The 22,054-nt window shown below is 40.3% G+C and overlaps 1 protein-coding gene across 1 annotated transcript in view; it reads left to right on the top strand.

Moving 5' to 3' along the window:
* LOC147112631 (intersectin-2-like) overlaps positions 1 to 22,054 on the top strand; it is a 237,843-nt gene that overhangs the window by 144,326 nt on the left and 71,463 nt on the right. The window contains exons 12-19 of the mRNA XM_085998202.1: positions 2,258 to 2,398; positions 3,479 to 3,566; positions 3,943 to 4,082; positions 8,478 to 8,558; positions 13,803 to 13,942; positions 15,333 to 15,787; positions 20,307 to 20,434; positions 21,412 to 21,587. Coding sequence (XP_085854328.1) covers positions 2,258 to 2,398; positions 3,479 to 3,566; positions 3,943 to 4,082; positions 8,478 to 8,558; positions 13,803 to 13,942; positions 15,333 to 15,787; positions 20,307 to 20,434; positions 21,412 to 21,587 — 1,349 coding nt within the window. The remainder of the gene's footprint in view (positions 1 to 2,257; positions 2,399 to 3,478; positions 3,567 to 3,942; positions 4,083 to 8,477; positions 8,559 to 13,802; positions 13,943 to 15,332; positions 15,788 to 20,306; positions 20,435 to 21,411; positions 21,588 to 22,054) is intronic.

Genomic DNA, 22,054 nt, shown 5'->3' with positions numbered 1-22,054 from the left:
TTTTGACAGATGAAACGTCATACGCTGACGTTCTCTGTAACCGGCTTCCCCTTAATTGGCCTGCTAAGCCCGCTGGGTGGGCTTAACAAGGTCAATCAAGGGAAAATAGCATGGGTTAGCCAGAAGTCGATGGAGGTGGGACTAAAACCTGACAAATGGGAGTCCCGCCTCCAAAAGGTCCCCATTGGCAAAATCCAGCCCATTCTCTCTATCCACTCTATCAAAACCTTTCATCATTTTAAAGACCTCTATTAGGTCACCCCTCACCCTTTTTTCAAGAGAAAAGAGACCCAGCCTGTTCATCCTTTCCTGATATGTATACCCTCACATTTCTGGTATCATCCTTGTAAATTTTCTCTGCACCCTCTCCAGTGCCTCCATATCAATTTTATAATATGGCGACCAGAACTCTACGCAGTACTCCAAGTGTGGTCTAACTAAGGTTCGATATAGGTTTAGCATAACTTCCCTACTTTTCAATTCTATCCCTCTAAAAAATAAACCCGAGTGCTTGGTTTGCTTTTTTTATGGCCTTGCTAACCTGTGTCGCAACTTTTAGTGATTTGTGTATTTGTACTCCGAGATTCCTTTGTTTCTCTACCCCACCTAGACTTGCACCCTCCACGTAATAAGTGACCTCCTTATTCTTTCTACCAAAATGTAATACCTCACATTTATCTGTGTTGAACTTCATTTGCCACTGATATGCCCATTCTGCAAGTTTATTAATGTCCTCCTGTAATTTGTTGCAGTCCTCGTCAGTATTGACTATCCCCCCCCCCCCCCCCCCCCCCATATGATGTAATTTGCAAATTTAGAAATTGTGTTTTTGATTCCAAAGTCTAAATCGTTAATGTAAATTGTGAACAACAGTGGTCCCGGCACTGATCCTTGTGGAATACCACTACCCACCTTCTGCCATTGTGAATAGCTACCTTTAACCCCTACTCTCTGCTTTCTGTCTTGAAGCCAGCTAGCTATCCATTCTGCTACTTGTCCCCTGACTCCGCATTCTTTGACCTTGTTCAGCAGTCTATTATGGGGTACCTTATCGAAGGCCTTTTGAAAATCCAGATAAATTACATCTACTGCATTACCACTGTCTACTCACTCTGTTACCTCTTCAAAAAATTCAATAAGGTTGGTCAAGCAAGACTTTCCTTTTTGAAATCCACGCTGACTATTCCTTATATTTTTGGTTTCTAGATGTTCTTCTGTTTTCTCCTTTAGTAGGGATTCCATTATTTTTCCCACCACTGATGTAAAGCTGACTGGTCTATAATTCCCAGGACATGTTCTATCCCCCCTTCTTGAATATACGTATTACCAGAAAACGATCTAATTTTACATAAATTGTATGCAACATAGTTGTGGGATATTGGTCCCTGAAAATTTGATGCCAACCGTCTTAAAGTTTATTGTTTATGTTTGTTTGTTCAAAATTAATCTGCTGAAACTGCTGTTTTAAATGCAAGCCCTCTGTCTTTCTAGGTAAGATCAGATTCTGAAAGACATGCAGTGTTTACAGAGTTTGCTGATATCCACTGGACACAGTTAAGCCCTGTCAAATAAATCAGAATAATGTGTAAACATTAGGTGTGCTTGACAATCTCAATTCTGTTGAGAAAAGTAAAAAAAAACTTTGGTGAGCAACCGAGTGTAATGACCAGTTTATGCTGCTAAGTTCATGAATTCCAATTCAACTAACGAGGTGAAGCTGTTTACTTCACTCCTTTCAAGGTTGTACGGAATATTTCTCAAAAGTAAAGAATACTTTTTCAAACTTCTTTCCGTTAACAGTCTAAAAATGAATACACAGCTATAAGTTGTTTTTTGTGCATCTGATATAACCATTTTTTGTGAGGACATCTAATGCAATACATTGTAGGGTGGAATTGCAACCCCTTGTCTGAGTCGCCCCCCCAGTAATGCAAGTGGAAACAGCATTTAAAAAAATTACCATTGAAAGAATAAAATTGCTCTGAGTGTAGTTTCCCCCCAAGATTAGCCAACTTGTGGGTAAATAGAGCAGGTTATCCAACTGAAGCGACAATATCAGCCAACTGAGCTAAACCTACAAAAGCAATTATGTACATCTTCTGATTATTACTATGTGGCATGGAGGTGCAGTCAGTTGGCCCTGCCTGAGGTTCACATAGATGTGGTGCCATTGTAATTTTTCTTGACTCAGTGCAGTTACTGTTGGTGTTTTCAATTTTTTGCACCTAAATGTAACTATAACTCTAATCTGTCTCAGAGTGAGAAGCAGCAAAACGTCTCGAGCAGAGTGCAGGAAGTCCAAAGCAGAAAGGAAGTTCAAAAAAATGAACTTGATCTCATAAATCGAAAGCATGACCGGAGGCGAACAGAAGTGAACCTTTTACAGCAACAGCTCCAGGTACTGGCCTCTCTTTATTTCTTTTCTAGCTTGGTGTGGTTGACTCGCTTGTATTTTAAAACATTGTCAAAGTAGTATACAGGAAACTTTTTTTTATCCGGCACCGACGGGACTGACGTGGTGCCGGTTCATCAAAAATTCCAGATAACCGAGAGCTATAGTAAAAGATACGGAGAGCTGACAGCTCCGTATAAAGCAACAAACCCTGTTGCTTAGCAACAAGTGCAGAACAATGGCCACAAGTTCCAAGCGTCTCTGTAGCTTAGCAACAGCTGCAGCCACACCCTTGCACAGCAACAGATCGAGGAAGGCAAGTACAATATGAAGTAAAACTTACCTGAACCTACTCCTGAATTTTGCCAGTTAACCGAGATTTCCAGTTATTTAGGTGCCGGTAAATCAAAAGTTTCCTGTATTTACTCAAATCTGATGAATTCTCTTGAGTAAGGCTAACAATTTCAAATCTTTTATGTATGCTACTGAATGGTAATATATTGATTCGCAAGGGCCAATTTTGCAGCACCAGTTCATTTCAAATCGGGCCAATTGCACTGTAGGAGCCTGATTTAAACATGTTAAGCATCCCGCCTCTCCATAGCGGGATACTCAGACACCCCGATATCCATGGCATGAAAATGCTGGTGGGCATGTGCGCGGCGTGTTGGGGTTGGGTTCTGCGAATTTCACTTTTTATCCCCCCTCCCCTTCTCGGCCCTCTCCTGCCTGCCTGTCGTGGAAGCAGGGTTAATATTGAGGCCAATGAATCTGTGTTGGTATCAGGAAAGGAGTGGAGATGGATGGAGTAGGATATTGACATGGGCATAATACAGTTAATCAGGGAGAATGAATGGAGGACAGCATGGAGACAAGTGGAAAGCAAACCAGACAGACTGGTGACATAGGAGCTCAGATCCACAGCAGACAGTTTGCTTTAATTGAAACATGCTGAAATATTTCTGAGAATACCCTGCAGCCTTTTAGGTTTGCATTAAAATTATTTCCGAATGTTGCTTTACTAATGTTTTTCTTCAAACCAATTGAAAAATGTTCATTATTGTGTGTGTGTGTGCGTTCTTGTAGGAGTGTCAGAATATGCTGAGTCAGCTAATTCCTGAAAAGCAGACACTGAGTGACCAAATAAAACAAATTCAGCCCAACTCTGTCCAGAGTGAGTATGTCACATTCTTTAAAAGCTTGTTCATTCTACTTGTACTTTATTTTTCATAAGAGTTTGTGCCAATTTGCCATATGGACAGATTTGCTTCACAAGTTGAGGCAGATCAACACGAATGGACGCCAGTGTTCTCACTATTGGGGCGATTAGCTGCATAAATAGAATGACGGAACCAAGGACCATTCTGGATGTCTCGGGTGTACCTTAACAGCTTGCACTACCTCCCACAATTACTTGGATAACTTCAGGAGGAAGCAGAAGACTTCCTTAAGCTCAACAGTGGCTAGTCATTGCACTCTTGTATGTCTAAAGCAAAACTGATTTATATATCTTCAAGGTCTCCAAATTTAATAAAATTCATTTTCTTCAGATACAAGTGTCGTGCTGTTGAATCGGCACCACACAGAAAGGAAAGAATCTTGTGAACGACTTCGCCAACAGCTGAAGGAACTGGAGAAAGAGACAGCTGACAAACTTTCCGAAATGGATGCTTTTAACAGCCAACTGAAGGTAATATCCAAGCAGTGTCATTAACAAGTGGCCCTGCACATGAGTTGGAAGGAAGTTGCAGTCTTTCTAAATTTTAATTCCATTTCTTGAGCTTTAAACTGGACAGTCCTTTTGAACAAATATTCCCCCTTCTCCCTCCTCTCCTTAAAAAGTGTATTTTCTAGCTGGATGATGGATTGCAATCAGAACCTGGAATCTTGCTTGATTTTATTTTTGTCTCTCCAGCCCACGGATGCGGAGACCAATTTTAGTATTCCTACCGCTGCTCCTGCTGAGCTCAGCTAACTAGACAAAGATGGGATTGAATCTGGGACCTTCCTGATCTGTGTAATTCAGTATCACTCCATGTGGTGCATTTACCCACTGAGCCAACTGAACAAATGTTTTTATTTTGTTTGAGATGGAATATATATTTCACTGTTGGGCTTTTACATTATTGTTGGTTTGCATTCTTCTCTCTTCCTTAATCTTTTCCCTCATTTTAAATGTATTTTTTCCCATCCCCTTTTCAGCTCTGAGCCAAGGGGGTACAGAAATTGCCTGCTTACTCTGCCAAAGCCAGCTTTGAGTTGACTTTTAGGAGATCTTTACGAATGTCTCAAGGAGACTTGGTCTTCTTTCCTACTCGGCAAGCTTGGTGGCATCCTGCACTGTAGGCCTTGACCTTTCACTAGGATCTCAATATAAAGGGCCACCCACGCAGTTTCTCACGTTCCCCAGAAGTATGTGATCTCTACTTGGTATCTTTCCCGATCACGCTGCCGTTGGGAAAATGCCATCTGGGGTAATGCATCCACAAAGCTATGTCCGCCGCTCTAAATGACAACACTGCCATTGTTGAAATTTCATTACACCTTCAAAAGATCAGATTGCAACTGAACTGACCAGTAAAGGTGGCAGGGCAAGTTGATACGGTGGTTTAAAAAAATGCTACTTGGGTTTATAAATAGAGGAATAGAATATAAAAGCAAAGAGATCATGCTAGATCTTTATAGATCACTAGTTAGGCCTCAGCTAGAGTATTGTGAACAATTCTGGGCACCACACTTCAGGAAAGATACAAAGGCCTTTGAAATGAGTACAGCGGCGGTTTACAAGGGATGAGGGACTTGAGTTATGAGGAGAGGTTGGAAAAGTTAGGACTGTTCTCCTTGGAACACCGAAGGTTAAGAGGTGACCTAGTAGAGTTTGTCAAGATGATGAGAGGTTTTGATAGAGTAAATAGAGAAAATGTATTATAGACATCCTTGTTATGCTGACTATCTCTATATGCCAACCGTCTGCATTTTACGTGGTTACACTCAGTATTTGAAACCTCATGTCCTCATTGTCCACATTTGACCATTTGTATGGCTTGTCCCACCACTCTCACTTTTTAATGCATGTATTCTACCGCATCGCGCGGCTCCAGAACTCAGCAGAACAGTAATGTGGTCAGGGTGGGTAAGGAGACAGAGAAGCACAGATGACTAGGCTGGAGCAAAAAGATTTCCTCTCCAAAAAGGCCTCTGCTATCTGCACACCAGTAAAGGATCTGCTCCTGATTATTAATCCATTTTAAAACCGTCTCATGCTGGATCTCTTCAACTCCTTGAATTGTTTTGAAGGAGCCAAAAACCTTGCAGTCTTTGAGCAACTCTGGTAAGAGGTAAAAAAAATTGAAATGTAGCAGTTATGTCGAGGATTCTGCTTTCCTAAGTATAAGCTCCTTGTATTGAAAGTTGAGCAGCTGGATAACGAACACTCATGGGCAACTCTCATCAGATGAGTGTACAATGTGCCCATTCTACTGTTGGAGCAGGTTTCTCTAGCTGGGGAAGTACTTTCAGGAAGTTTTCTATAAATGCGACAAGTTATGCTGTTTGATTACATCCAGAACTCTGAATAAATGGAGATTAATCCAGTGGGACTAATTATTGTGGTCATGAATTCTGGACTGTCGTAGCCAGTTGCAAGATAAAACCATTTTTAAGTTGTCCCACCAATGCAAGAGCAGAAATGAACAGCAAAAAGGAGACAAAGTTCAAACAGGAAAGGAGAAGAGAGCGACAAATACAGAAAGAGAAAATGGGAGAGTAACAGATACGGGAATGGTTATCCGAGAAGATCAGAGTAAGGGAGGGCAACAAAGAGAAATAGAGAAAGCAGGACAGTACAGAGACAAAACTAACGAGGGGAAATGATGAAGGGAAGAATAATAGAATAGCACTGAATCACATAGAGGGAAAGTATGCAGGAGACTGAGATTGAAAGGGATAGAGAATTAGAGAGTAAGGTAGAGAAATGTCCTCATGTAAGGGGATAAACTAGGCTTGGGGTAGGCCATTAAACACACAGAGAAAAGATCCACTTAGTTACTAACTGTACTGCTTGAGACAGAGAGAAAATGAATCAGGCTGGCGAGAGGGGATTGACCTGACCTGTAAAGCAGGGGCTGGCACAGAGAGACTCGTCAGCCTCAAACAGGAGGGACACTGGGATTCCAAGCCAAGGAGTGGGCAAGTGGGCACTTTTTGAAGACTTTGGGGAGTGGGCAGACGGGATCTATAATGGCACTACTGTTTCATTTTATCTTTGACATTTTGTTTGAAAAAGGGTACATCAGGAATTGTGCAAAGATTAAATGTGTTAACTGGAGGAATATAGTATTAATAATGTTTAGATGCATAAGCTAGTGTCTCAAAAAAATTTCTTCTGTAAAGGGTGATTGACCATATCAAAACTTTTAACATCAACTTGGTTCTCCTGTCCTATAATTCAACTAATTGTTAAGAGTTCCTTACAGCAGTAAGCTATTGAATGTAATCTTATGTTAATATGTCTAATTCAATAAGTTACTATTACTATATTTATCCCATTACTATATTTATATTACATAGATATAGATATAGATGTATATTTATATTGAGACAGAAAATCCGATCCCTAAGGGTGAGTACGCGCTGTGTACTCACCCGTAGGGTCATCAGAAATGCCGCTTTCAGGCATGCACTACGCATGCGCTGGAAACCGGCATTTCCGATCTGTCAAGGAAGCTCTTGACAGATCCTCCAGCTGCCATGGAGCAGGGCCTCTGCAGGCGGATAGTTCCGTTTTTTGGAGACCCTCCGCCCGCAGGAAACACTTACAATTCTTGCACCTGTAAAAGCAGGTGCAAGGCCTGCTTTTACCAGGCCAAGAGTTGAAGAAAGTTTAAAAAAACATTTCCACTGATTTATCATTTTAAAATACTTTAAAGAAAGGTAAGTTTATTTGTAGCCCCGTTGAAAACTTTAATTATTTTTTTCAAAAATTTACATTTTTGTTTAAAATAGTTAATTTATAGTCATTTTTAAAATGTGATTTAAAAAAAAAAAAAAAAAAATTATTTGAAGTTTTACTTGTGTATTGGGGGTGATCTCCCTTCATAGATTTGACAGGTCTTCCTGTCAAATCTATGACTGGAGATTCCCTGCTCTGATTGGCTCCCCATGGCCCACGTGATCCCAGGGACGCTGTGAACTACCTGCGCCCCTTGGGATACGTGGGCCCTGCACACCGGCAGTTTGGAGAGGCCCAGCAATGGAACTCTGCGCCTCCCGGGAGCCCTCCGGTCCAGGCAGAGATTTTTCCAAATCACAGCCGTCCGCCCGCAGGAGGGCTGCGAATGGAATTTCTGGGCCATTACATAATTTATCTATGGCATATGTTTACATGTAGGCCTGTGATATGTTTACTATGCAATACCTTATCATATTTGATACTAAAATTAAGTCACTTCTAATTTGTCTTAATGTTCCATTGGCCTATATTTAGGGGAGCTTTTGGATTGTCAGCGCCTTGAAGTATTGGTCAGCTCTTATGAGCTTTCTGGTTTGACGTGTATGGGCTTCCAAAATATACAATGTATTTTTCATTAGCCGCTGTAACAAATATGTTAATATAACTTGGTATGTTCATTTATACATTTTGTAGAAGCTTTCAATTTTCTGTACAAATCATTCAAATTTCACTCTTGAGTGAATGACATTACTTTTTTTTTAAAAGTTCAAAAAGTATGACCTGACCTTGAAACTCCTGCCTTTTTGTTCTCTTCGCAGACTTGGAGGTTATGGTGAATTCAATGTAAATTGGGACAATTGGTGGAATCATTGGCCCATTTACTGTTAATACATTAAATGGGTTAGTTTGTTAAATTAATACACTGTACTGCTGGTTTGGGTGAAATTTGAAGGTGCAAAGTCCTATTGGAAATCCAATGTTGAATTTGAGGACCAGTTGAGAGAGGTTTGAATTTTTTTACATGCTTCTTTCCTTTTCTTTATAATACAGTCCTTAAGCATATTCTGTTGTTGGCCACATTCAGTGAACAACTGATCTTTTGTTTATTTTTTCCCCTACTTTGTTATCTTACAGTGTGAGGAATTGGACGACTTTGTACTTGAGTGCCTTCTCTCTCTGCTGGGCTGTCTCAGCAGCTTGTTCCTTTTATTGAAGGTTATTTGCTGAAAAATGTCTTATTCTCTTCCTGCTTTCATGTATTACTGTTTCTGTAGTCATTTATCCATTTGTGCTTTATTGATGATATATCCTCAGTGCACATGACCAAGATTTTAAGCATTCTCCAGAAATCTTTCAGGGGCTTCTTTATTTAACAAGTGGAATGATCTGTTTAGACATCCAGCTTGATCAGTAAACAAATTGCAGTCGCACAGGGCCTCTGGGCACAACAGCATTCATTATCCGTTGTGAGTCTGTGTATGATTAGAAAGAACTTGCACATATTTGAATATCTATTTTATAATAAAAATAATACAGGTTGTGTTTCCCAATTTCACATAAGGAAGCTGCATATTCTTAAAATTAGTGGGACCGGGCTTTGTTTTCCACATTTTGTTTTTAACCCATATGGTTCCTGGGAGGCATGATGATAAGAACCACAACTGTAGTTAGACACATTCTGGTCTATTGCAGACTGCAATCAGAGTATTTGTCAGACACTAGTGGTTGCAACTTTTGAGAAACAAAACACTTCACTATGAATTTTGCCACATTGGCAAATCACTAATATTCGAATATAGGAAATCATGGCTATATGCCCTTTCACTTCAAGAAAGATGGTCTCCTTTGTAAAGGTTCCATATAAAATGAGTTTGGTGCCATCTCATGTCCGCTCCTAGTGGGTGTAGATGAACAGCATAAGATTACCCACAAATCAACACTAAATCGGTAATGACACTATAATCCACTGGGTCCTGACAGATGAACCAATAGTGCACAGTATGGTCAGGAGTAAACTAATACAAAACAGATTGTGAACTCTAAACATGTTTATACTAATAAAAATCCTAAATGTCTGCATTGTTACTTTAGTGCTTTTAAGATAACTAATTATTTGGAGAGATCTTGATAAGAATGTAGATAGAATGTCCTGCAAAGTTTCTTTGAGCCTGAATGTGACTGTGCTGGTAGAGTCAGTGGTAACCAGTGAGTTATAATTGCTTATAATTGAGGATGAAGACCATAAGTGCTGTTGAACACGGTCCAGTATCCTTTGAAGATGGGGAGCTATTCACCGTATTTTTTCCTCTCTGGAATGCAGTGCCTGTGGTATATTAACAAAATGACAGTAAGCAGTAAAGCACAATCCATACTTTCCAATTCCTATAGAAGTCCATTGTTGCATACCATTTGCTCTATTCAGTCATACTTCATTGCTTGCTGCTATGTTTTCTAAACTAGGTTTACTAATGCTTTCTATCTTTGTGTTTTCATTTAACAACCTTATTAATCTCAGATTTTCATTTTGTTTTTTCTTGCTGTTCTGCTTGTATTGAAGTATTTACACATTGGCTTCAATTTTTCCCTCTGTGACAGTGAAGTTTACTTTTGTGCAGTACAATCCAAAATGGCAGTGCTGCTAGCAAATAATGAAACAAAGACGATGTATTCTGTGCTGCTATTGAGCCAATTCTGGAAATGATCTTGGGCCCTTTCCCATTAATCCCTCCCATCCCAGCCAACCAATCTTTGGCTGATGAGTGGGGAGGGGAGCTGCTCCCAGGTTGCTGCCTTTAAAGTGTTGCAAAGGTCTTCCAAGAAGTCAGTGAGAGCAGCTGAGGTGTTTTGTCCACTGATTGTTTTTTCCCTCTATCCCTTCCATGTAGCTCTGGTAACTTGGCTGCATTTGGAAATTCTGCGGTGGGGGGAGGGAGGGAGGAGTGTCTAATTGTCGACACAGAAGTTTTTAATGAAACACTGCCGCTGTTTCTATTGCTGTTTTGAAGGGTGTGTCAAAGGGAAAATTAGACACAGACTTCCTTGGTAAAATAAGATGCCAATATTGCAGATTGCTTTTTGGGGGTTGAAAGATTATTACTGGACTTAGTAATTCATGAGGAAAACCAATTTTTTTTCTAAATGTCCTTCCTTCTGTGGTAATTTCTCATCGGAAAAAGGGCACATTGAATAAAAATGTACAAAGATTGTGGTCCTGCTATGTTGTCAGACACCCTGGAGCCATTCAGATGCTTTGCCACTTGTCGAATGTGAAAGAATCCTTGGACAAAGCCAATGCAAATCTTTGATGGTTTGTAAAATGGCTTAGTAGCAACTGGAGTAGTGTTAGCAGCAAGATGTCAAAGGGAAAATTGGGGCCATTGTTTTTTAATGAAGACTTGCGTGTAATGTTTGCTTCAACAATGTGAAGTATGAAGTAGTTTCATGCTGAATAAAGTGTTTATCCATTAGAAGATGGTTAGTGGACATTCTCCCATCACTTGCTGTTGGCACACAGTTTTAGATATTCCTGCAATAAGCTGGGTAAATTATAACTGCACCAGAAAAAAAAAGTAACTTGATTCAGTTTTAGAAAAATGTGGACCAGAGCAGAAACTTACTGAGCCCGAGGATTAATAAATCTGAAATTAAAAAGCAACGGTGCATTTACAGAACTGTAATCCAACCCCTAAATAGCAACTGATACTGCATCATTTATCCAAACTGTGTATTTGGTGCATTGTTTTAGAAATAAATTTATCTTTTTAAGTACTACAAGTTATCTGCAACCTTCAAAATTTGTATTTTTTTCCATCATTAGACATTAGTACAAGACTCGCATAACACCAAGACTCGCATAACACCAACAACAACTTGTATTTATATAGCGCCTTTAACGTAGTAAAGCATCCCAAGGTGCTTCACAGGAGCATTATAAAACAAAATTTGACACCGAGCCACATAAGGAAATATTAGGGCAGATGACCAAAAGCTTAGCCAAAGAGAGAGGTTTTAAGGAGCGTCCTAAAGGAGGAGAGGTTTAGGGAGGGAATTCCAGAGCTTAGGGCCTTGGCCGCTGAAGGCAAACTTCTGTTAAAATTAAAATGAAGGAAATGTATATAATCTTAGAACTTTTCATCCTAAACTCATTTCCTGGAATTCTGCCCTTTTGTGTGAAGAAATTTTAATGCAGTTAACCAATCATTTGCTGGGCTTGGGGAGTGTGTGACTATTGGTCGGCCTTCTGATTTTGACTTTTTATTTTTCATGAATTTGAGTTAAAAAAATGCATGAAATTACCCACAAGCAATTAAGTGATTTTCAGTTCAAACTACAACCGAATCTTTATAATCAGAAAACTTAGGCTTTTCTAAGATTTCTGATTGTAAACATTTGGTTGTATTTTTAACTGAAAATTGCATTCAAAATACAGCAAAACAATTTGGAAGGAAACAAATAAAGGCTGTAATTAATAAACAGTTACAACTGTCTCAGTGTGCATCATTATTAGCACTTCAGTCAGCCATCTTAGTGATGGCACACACTATGTGGCCGGTACAGAGAGAAGATAAAGTGTTGCCTTCACCAAATCAAGAAAATAGCTGCATATAAATTGAAATATGCCAGTGTTTCCAGCTCCATACTGGGTTTAACCCGAATTTTGGAATTCATCCTTGTGGGTGCAATTATTAGATTTAAGCCTAAAATCAGAAGGCTTAGCCCTTGGTAAACCTGTAACTTGCTTAATACAATTCTTGCTCAGCTTGCTCTTACCGGCCGCCCCAGTCAAATTCTAACACATCCCACCTTGTAAGGCCATCTAATACACATTTTTAAAGCATACTCTCTGACTAAGCATCACTGAGAGTAGTGTTGATTTGATACAGGATTGACAAAACCATCCTTGGAGAGATTTTATTTTGATGGTCCAACTTTTAAGTAAAGGATGGTAATCATTTATTTCCAAATTCAAGTAATGTTAATAACTCGGAAGCAAAGCTTAAACAACAACTTACAAGTTTCTTCATTGCAGTTGCACCTTAATATATTAAATGCCATCAACAGCATCCTAAATCAGAGATCAGGATGTATTCAGTCCATGCTATAAATGCAGCAGTATCCTTCCACACTGAAGATTAGTGTGGTGGAACTAGCTAATTGGTTATTTTTTGTGGTAGGTGAAGGGTAATATACTGTACCGTTTCTAACATTCAGAATTGGAACTTGTGTGCTATGCTGTATTATATGCCTATAATAATTTAACCTAACTACTTAGCCTGAAGCCATATAGTTTCAGTAGTACAACAACCCAGTTTGCATAAACATCCTAAAGCTATATAGAGTGCAGGCTGCATTTACTATGAATGTGTAAAATAACTGATAATTTAAACTTTGTAATGAGTTAGCATTAAGTTATATGGCTTAGTTGGAGTGTTGCGACTTGTTAATGTTAAAATGTGTCTTGTTCAATTAAAAAAAAACTATTGTAAGGCCCTGAATCTAAATAATTTAAACTAACCAAAGTGAATGTAATTTGAAATAGATTTGACATGGTGGGGGGGCGGGGGCTTGGAATCCACATGCATTGTCAACAAAGTTACCTTGGGAATATTCTTTTTTTTTTCATTCCAGGGAAAAGGACGTTGCTGGCAAAGCCAGCATTTATTGCCCATCCATAGTTGCCCTGAAAAGGTTATGGTGAACCGCCTGCTTAAACCTCTGGTAGCGGTTTCATACAACTGAGTGGCTCACTAGGCCACTTCGGAGGGTAGTTAAGAATCGACTATAGTGGTTTGGGACTGGAGTCACATTTAGGCTAGACGTATTGATGGCAGTTTTCCTTCCCTAAAGGACATTAATGAACTTGTTGGGTTTTTAACGACAATCCCAACCGTTTCATGGTCACTAACTTTTTATTTGCAGATTTCTTTTTAAACTGAATTCAATTTCTCAATGTTTTTGATTTTGAACAGACAATGGCTGGATTATTGGCCCAGTAACATAACCACTATGCTACCATATCCCCAGACCGCCTATACCCCCAAATCAATGGAAGTAAATATTGTCCTGAAACTACTAAGTCTGAAAGTTCCCCTTCCTCCTCATGCTCTGAAGATCTGTACCATTTTCTGTGCAGTTTAATTAAATTACGTCTTTTGTTAATATTATAATACACTTTCCTAAACAGTTAACTCGATAACTGCATTTGTACAGATAATGTAATAAATTGAGAGATATATGGCTGCGATGCCTGAAATCTGATTACTTTTAATATTCAGTCTGTGTGCAGCAAGCGGTGGCTGCAATGAGTGCAGGGTCATACCTGTGCACGTTCAGCATTTCCATCTCGGTGGTTGTTGTAAGATGCATGTGCCATTTGCACTTTTAGACTAATTTATGTTAATAGCAGCTAAAAAGAGAGAGCATTCAGCAGCAGTTACGTTGCTTTGTATAATTAAACAGGAACTACGGGAAAGCTACAGCAAACAGCAGTTTGCCCTGGAGCAGCTCTATCGAATCAAAGATGATAAAATTCAAGCAATCGAAAGAAAAAAAGGTGAAGAACTAACGAGGAAAAAAAGGGAAGAGGAGGATGCTATGAGGTGAATTTGTCTGTGATTTTTTTAATGCTTAAAGATTAAACTTTTGTTTCCAAAGATTGTAGTTGAAAGTTCTTGAATTCTAAAGAAGCACTCCAGTCTTTTTAATCCTGAAGCATTGTTGATTTTAGAAATGCTTATGGTCACCATGAATGATCCATATATCTGTTTTTTAAATTGAGAAGCCTAGATGAAGGGTCAAGAGTGAGAGTGAAGGTGAGATAAATTAAAAAAGAATTGATAGAAATTGCTACAGGATGTTTTGACTCATTGGCTGAGGTCTTCCTGAATGCTTCTGCTTATAATTCTAAACCTGCTTTGCCTCTTGCCTCTCGTCTCTTTCTCCAGCAAAGATGGTAGATTAGTTACCACCAATGCTACTTCATGATTGACTCAGCAGATACTGTGCTTGAAAAGTCCAGTATGGATCATTCATCCCCTCGCTATCAGAAGAAATTGCTCCACAAAAACTCTGCCAAATACCCTGGCTGAAAGTTGCTATTGATCCAGAAATAAATTTCATGGTACATGGAGAATGACATGTTATTGAAATAGTCACTATTTATATCTGTATGTTAATAACATGTTGATCTTTATAAGCTATAGATAATTTAGTTTGAATGTACCATGTTGCGTACTTAAAAAATACCCTGATGCTGTCTGTCACTTACAGTGCAGCTTTTCCCTTTAGTCCGGAGGGTGGGAGAGTTCGGGGCACAGTAGTTTCCACTGTACTGGTGTTTGGCCCATCTGTCTCTACAAAGAACTTGTCCAGTCGGGTTTTTTCCCCCCTCCTGTCTTTTCTCATTCATACTTTCTCATTCATACTTTCTCTTTCTCCCTCTTCACCACCCTCCCCCCCCCCCCTCCACCCCATCCCCCCAACAATAAAACAAGTTGGTGTGCACTGTTGGCACAAAGTGCACTATCCTGTGATCCAGCCAAAAACTTGTAAATCTCTCCAATGCTTTGGATGCAAGTCAAGACTGGAGATTATAACTGGGCTGACCTGCGTTCATCATAAGTGATTCTGCAGCATGAAGTTATAATAACACAAAGAAAATACTGCAGATGCTGGAAATCTGAAATAAAAACAGAAAATGCTGGAGATACTCAGCAGGTCAGGCAGCATCTGTGAAGAGAGAAACTGAGTTAACGTTTTAGGTCGATGACCTTTCGTCAGAAGTGGAAAAAAAGCAGGAAATGGAACAGATTTTTAAGCAAGTGGAGGGGCTGGGAAAGGGGGGAGGGAATGAAAGAACAAAAGGGAAGGTCTGTGATAGGATAGAAGGCAGGAGAAGTTAAGAGACATTGAGATATTCAAGGCAGAAGGAGATGGTAATGGGACAGGTTAAGAAACAAAGTTATAATAAGTTTGTCTACTTTTTTTTAGAAAAGCAATGCAAGAAAAAGAAAATCTTTGGAAATTAAAAGTCAAAAGAGAAGAGGAGGTAAGGCAGCGGAAGCTGGAGAAAGAACGACTCCAAGAAAAAGTCCGTGAAGAAGAAAATAGGAAAACCGAGGAATCTGCTGCCAGGCAAAGGGAAATAGAAGCACAAAGGCTGGCTGAGGAGAAGCGGCGTCATGAAGAAGAGGAAAGAAAGAGACTTGCACAGCTTCAAAGAGAAGCCGAAGAGAAGCGTTGGCATGAAGAAGAAGGAAAAAGGAGAGCTCAGATTCTAAGAGAAGCGGAGGAAAAACACCAGCATGAAGAAGAAAAGAAAAGACAGGAAGCAATAAAACGAGATGAGTCTGAGAAACGTCATTCAAAGACTGATGTGCAAGATAAATTGAAAGACCTCTTGAAACATTTTGATGATAAACCAATGTATGGATCAAGGAAAGAAGGTAAATATATTAGGTCCTCACTAGAACAGTCTAATGTACTCGCTTCCGAGTCATCCTACTCCAGAGATGTGAGCACATTATCCAGGCTGACATATCCGTGCAGTACTGAGGGAGTGCTGCACTGTCGGAATTGCATTCTTTAAGAAGAGATATTAAACCAAGACCCCATCTGCCCTCTCAGGTGGACACAGTATATCCCATGGCACTATTCGAAAAAGAGCAAGGCTGTTTGTGCGATGGCTTGGCCAATATTTATCCCTCAACCAACATCACTAAAACAGATTATCTGGTCATTATACATTGCTGTTTGTGGGACCTTGCTGTGCACATACTGGCTGCCACAGGTTACATTACAATAGTGACTACACTACAAAAAAAGTTTCATTGGCTGTGAAGCGCTTTGGGACGTCCTGAGGTCGTGAAATGTGCTATATAACTGCAAGTTCTTTCTTTATAACTATTTGTCAAGCCCCCTCTTATGTAATCAACACATTTCAATATTGTGCTCCTTAATCAGCTGGGAGGGAGGGAGGGTGGGTGTGTTTGTAGACCCCTAGTGTACACTGCTTCCAATCTCAATGACACTCATTAAACCTAACCCTTTGCATCCTATCCATCAACCAGCTTTCTATCCATATTACTACATTTCTCTTGTACCATATGCTTGCATTTTTGTAACAAGTCATAGAGTCATAGAGTAATACAGCACGGATAGAGGCCCTTCGGCCCATCGTGTCCGCGCCGGCCATCAAGCCCTGTCTAATCTAATCCCATATTCCAGCATTTGGCCCGTAGCCTTGTATGCTATGGCATTTCAAGTGCACATCCAAATGCTTCTTAAATGTTGTGAGGGTTTCTGCCTCCACAACCCTTTCAGGCAGTGAGTTCCAGACTCCAACCACCCTCTGGGTGAAAAAGTTCTTTCTCAAATCCCCTCTAAACCTCCCGCCCTTTACCTTGAATCTATGCCCCCTAGTTATCGACCCCTCTACTAAGGGAAAAAGCTCCTCAGCATCCATCCTATCTATGCCCCTCATAATTTTGTACACCTCAATCATGTCCCCCCTCAGCCTCCTCAGCTCCAAGGAAAACAAACCCAACCTGCCCAGTCTCTCTTCATAGCTGAAGCGCTCCAGCCCTGGTAACATCCTGGTGAACCTCCTCTGCACCCTCTCTAACGCGATCACATCCTTCCTGTAGTGTGGCGACCAGAACTGCACACAATATTCCAGCTGTGGCCTAACCAGTGTTTTATACAGCTCCATCATAACCTCCTTGCTCTTATATTCAATGCCTCGGCTAATGAAGGCAAGTATCCCATATGCCTTTTTTACCACCTTATCCACCTGTTCCGCCGCCTTCAGGGATCTGTGTACTTGCACACCCAGATCCCTCTGACCCTCCGTCTTGCCTAGGGTCTTTCCATTCATTGTGTATTCCTTTGCCTTGTTAGTCCCCCCAAAGTGCATCACCTCGCACTTTTCCGGGTTAAATTCCATTTGCCACTGTTCCGCCCATCTGACCAACCCATCTATATCGTCCTGCAGACTGAGGCTACCCTCCTCGCTATTTACCACCCTACCAATTTTTGTATCATCCGCGAACTTACTGATCATACCCTTTACATTCATATCCAAGTCATTAATGTAGACCACAAACAGCAAGGGACCCAGCACCGATCCCTGTGGTACCCCACTGGCCACAGGCTTCCAGTCACAAAAACAACCTTCGACCATCACCCTCTGCCTTCTGCCACTAAGCCAGTTTTGTATCCAATGTGCCAAGGCACCCTGGATTCCATGGGCTCTTACCTTCTTGACCAGTCTCCTGTGCGGGACTTTATCGAAGGCCTTACTGAAATCCATGTATACCACATCCACTGCGTTACCCTCATCCACACACCTAGTCACCCCCTCAAAAAATTCAATCAAATTAGTCAGACATGATCTTCCCTTGACAAAGCCATGTTGACTATCCCTGATTAATCCTTGCCTCTCCAAGTGGAGACACATTTTGTCCCTCAGGATTTTTTCCAATAATTTTCCTACCACTGATGTTAGGCTCACTGGCCTGTAGTTCCCCGGTTTTTCCCTACTACCCTTCTTGAATAATGGTACTACATTAGCGGTTCTCCAGTCCTCTGGCACATCCCCTGTGGCCAGAGAGGTCCTGAATATATGTGTTAGAGCCCCCGCAATCTCCTCCTTTGCCTCACACAGCAGCCTGGGATACATTTCATCCGGGCCTGGGGATTTATCCATTTTTAGGCCAGCTAAAACCGCCAATACCTCCCCCCGCTCGATGTTAATATGTTCGAGCATATCACAGTACCCCCGCCCTATTTCTATGTCTACATCGTCCTTCTCCATAGTGAAAACAGACGCAAAAAATTCATTCAGAACCCCTCCTACATCTTCCGGCTCCACACACAGATTGCCACTTTTGTCCCTAATGGGCCCTATTTTTTCCCTAGTTATCCTCTTACCCTTAATATACTTATAAAACATCTTCGGATTTTCCTTTATTTTGCTTGCCAGTGTTATTTCATGGCCCCTCCTTGATCTCCTAATTTCTTTTTTAAGTATCCCCCTGCACTTTTTGTACTCCTCTAGGGCTTCCTCCGTCTTTAGCCTTTTGTATCTACCAAAAGCCCTCCTTTTTTTCCTAATCCATTCCCGTATATCCCCTGACATCCAAGGTTCCCTGTGGTTTTTGGAACCACCCTTGACCTTTACGGGAACATGTTGCCATTGTATGTTCTCAATCTCCCTTCTGAAAGCCTCCCATTGCTCCGATGCGGATTTTCCTACAAGTAGCTGATCCCAGTCCATTTTGGCCAGATCCTGCCTTATCCTATTAAAATTGGCCTTCCCCCAATTTAGAACCTTTATTTCCGGCCCATCCCTGTCCTTTTCCATGGCCACCTTAAATCTTACCATATTATGGTCACTATCACCAAAGTGCTCACCTACTAGCACTTTTTCCACTTGGCCGGCCACATTCCCGAGAATTAGGTCCAGTACCGCCCCCTCTCTTGTAGGACTTTCTACATGCTGGCTCAAAAAGCTCTCCTGGATGCACTTTAAGAATTCTACACCCTCTGAGCCTTTCACACTCTGACTATCCCAGTTAATATTGGGGAAGTTGAAATCCCCCATTATTATTACCCTATTATTTGCACATTTCTCTGAGATTTGCCTACATATCCCCTGTAAGACATCTTATCGAATGCCTCCTGAAGAGGTATACACACATTCTTTTCTTTATCTTTTCCATCAATCACTTCTATAAAAAACTTAAAATTTATCAAACACAACATGCCTTTAATAAATCATTGCTGGCTTCCTTTCTAAATGCTCACTAATTTTATCTCGCATTATGGATTCTAGGAATTTGTACAAACTGATGTTAGACTAACTGGTCCTGGTCACCTGGTTTATCACTCCCTCCCTTGAACAAATGTATTAAATTGGCGACCCTCCAGTCCCCTGGAACTTTCTGCATATCTAAGGAGGATTGCAAAATTGTGATCACAAGCTCTGCTATTTCCTCTCTAATTTCTTTTACCAGCCTAGGGTGCATGCTGTCATCCACTTTGAGTTTTTTTTCAGTAACTTACAGTTTTCTTTTAGGAAAATTACCTTAGAAAAAGTTGAAGTTCATGCTTTACATTGTCTTCAGTGGTTTATACAAAAAAGACACTTTAGTTACTTTCACTGGAGTTTTCAGTTTGATCATTTTCCATTGGATGAGCAGAACTAACAAACCACAAGTCCCGGTACTCTGTCAGTCACAAACATTTCTAGAAGTTGTATGCATTGGTGCATGCTGGGAGCTAACCTGCTGGCTTGAATTTTGTTAACTAACAACGATAAGTCTAGGAACCTTCGAGTTCAATACTCGGATTTCTCATAGAGCAGCAAGCCTTCAATGGGAAAGATTGTTACAGGCATTTCAAATGTACAAAAATGCTTTTGTGTAGTTAAGTTTAATAATTTTCTTGTAAATTATCTAATTTTGTTGTGTATTACATTACACACCTTATTCTAGTTGTAAGTGCTCAGTTTAGTAGTCTGTTCAAAAAGGTGAACAAAAGCATTAAAAAAAAATTAGATTGATTTACTCAGATCACTTTCCCTTGTTTTTATTGATAGTCATTGTTGACCATGCATAATCATTATTTTCACATGTCCTTAGGAGTTCCTCATAGTTTTTCTAGTTGCTTTCCTCAAGTTGGATTTCTCTTTCCCTCTTCATTTCTGATTTTATTTTTTTTTCTCAGCTGTTGACTTCCTAATCTCTTATTCACAATGCTCACAGCACTCTCTTTATCTGAAAAATGACCAGATTTTGGTGCTTGATATTATCTGTCAGAATGAGAATTTGGCTAATCTTATAAATGATTCTCACTGGTCTCAGTCTAAAATGATCATATGCCTGCTGACCAAACTCAAACAAGAAATGTAGCTAGCAATTAGCAAATGAGTCATTTATTTTTTTGAATATATATTTTCTGTAGTGCCAGTCAACAAAAGTAAAGTCTCCGTGCATAGAAAGTCTGCTATCTTGATGAATTATCGAGCATTATATCCATTTGAAGCAAGAAATAATGATGAACTCAGCTTTCAGACTGGAGATCTAGTAGAGGTAGGAATTTGTTTTCAATCAAACTAGTTACTCACTTGGATTTTATTTTGTGTCCGTGTGTCTAATCAGTGGATAAATGAGGAGCCTGGAAAAACAAATGTCTTGTGGCCAGATACAATAAGTGTCTCCAAAAATTCGACTGACTAGATAATTCCCAAACCTTGCACAGCCTTTGACACAGAGGCATTTATTACTCCACACTGCTGGGTTTGAAATTGTATTTCTAATTTTGGGTTACCTAGAAGCTAAATTTTAGTATTTTGTAGCCCAAGGAAATCCATTTTAGTTGCTTTGTGATTGTGATGTCAAATCAGTAGAAATAAGAGTTTTATAAACTGTTGTATTTCTGCACACAAGGTTTCCCCTCTTTTGAACTAATTTTCCCCCTCCTCTCCTGTCCTCTAGACCTTGCTGGTGTATGGTTCCACAGACATCAGGCATCCTCTGGTACCTGGTACCCATGTAATCGTTCATGTGTGAACCTAAAAAGTGACAGCAACCATGTGAGACATCAGCACTGTGCTCAATCCTGCTCTTATCCAATGTCCACAGAGCTTGCTGCGTAGCAATCGCGAGCAGAAACCCAACTCAATTTTTAAATTGCTAGCTTGGGCTCTGAGGCCATTTGTAGTGCCCTTGCCATCAGTTACCTCAGCACAGACTTGGAATCACATTTGGACCATCCTGGTCTGTGCAGCTCAGCAGAATGAAGCATCAAAAAAACTTCTATCTACACTTCCCTGCCCAGCAATTTTTCCCCTTACCTACCATCCCTGTTCTGTTCAAACCTCTGAAAATTTGCACAAAAACATACGTGCCAACACACACACATACGTGTGGTTTTAATGTAAATATTTTCTTTTAAGATTACAGGTACAGTAGTTGATGTGGAAACTGCTGGGAATTGAAATTCAAGAGGAGAGTTTTCTCATTAGCTTGTACTCCAGAATCTTCTAATTTTATTCTGTAACACACAGGTTGATGAAGCAACTGTAGGGGAATCAGGCTGGTTCTATGGTACTCTACGAGGAAAATCCGGTTGGTTTCCAGTAAACTACGTGGAGAAGATGACAGAGTGTGAAGCTCCTTTATCCCCCAAAAAGGCTTTATTACCACCCTCAAAACCTGCTTCAGCTACCTCAACGTCCCCTGGGTTTGTGTCTCTTGTTCATTTTATTAAGATATATTAATGGTCACTTGAGCTTTAGCATTCAAAATCTATACAGGAAACTTTGGTTTATCCGGAGGTTGTATGTCCGGAAACCTCGATCTAACGGCAGAAATCAGCAGCCGTTTTGGTTAGGTTTTTTTTCTTCTAGCATTTTTTTTTATTTTTTTTTTTTTTAACAGTCAGGCTCTGGAAAGCGTCTCTGTAGCTTAGCAACAGCTTCAGAGACGCTTCCAAGGTACGGGCCGAGTGTTTACAAGCTGTTGCTGAGCAACAGTGTTTGTTGTCAGATACGGAGATGAAAACCTCCGTATCCTTCAACATTAGCGCTGGTCTATCCGGAAGTTTTGATAGATCGGCAGCAGCTTGGTGCCGGATATCGCGAAGTTTCCTGTAATGTTATTGCAATTTGAGTCATTATAGTTCATTTGTAGTGTTTGTACGATCTTCCT

The sequence above is a fragment of the Somniosus microcephalus genome, chromosome 9 (assembly GCF_052327205.1).
Source record: "Somniosus microcephalus isolate GS21.2 chromosome 9, FLI_Smic_1.0, whole genome shotgun sequence".
In the NCBI taxonomy this organism is placed as follows: domain Eukaryota; kingdom Metazoa; phylum Chordata; class Chondrichthyes; order Squaliformes; family Somniosidae; genus Somniosus; species Somniosus microcephalus.
The sequence above is the reverse complement of the archived record's forward strand: the minus strand, read 5'-3'. Positions and strand labels throughout refer to the sequence as shown.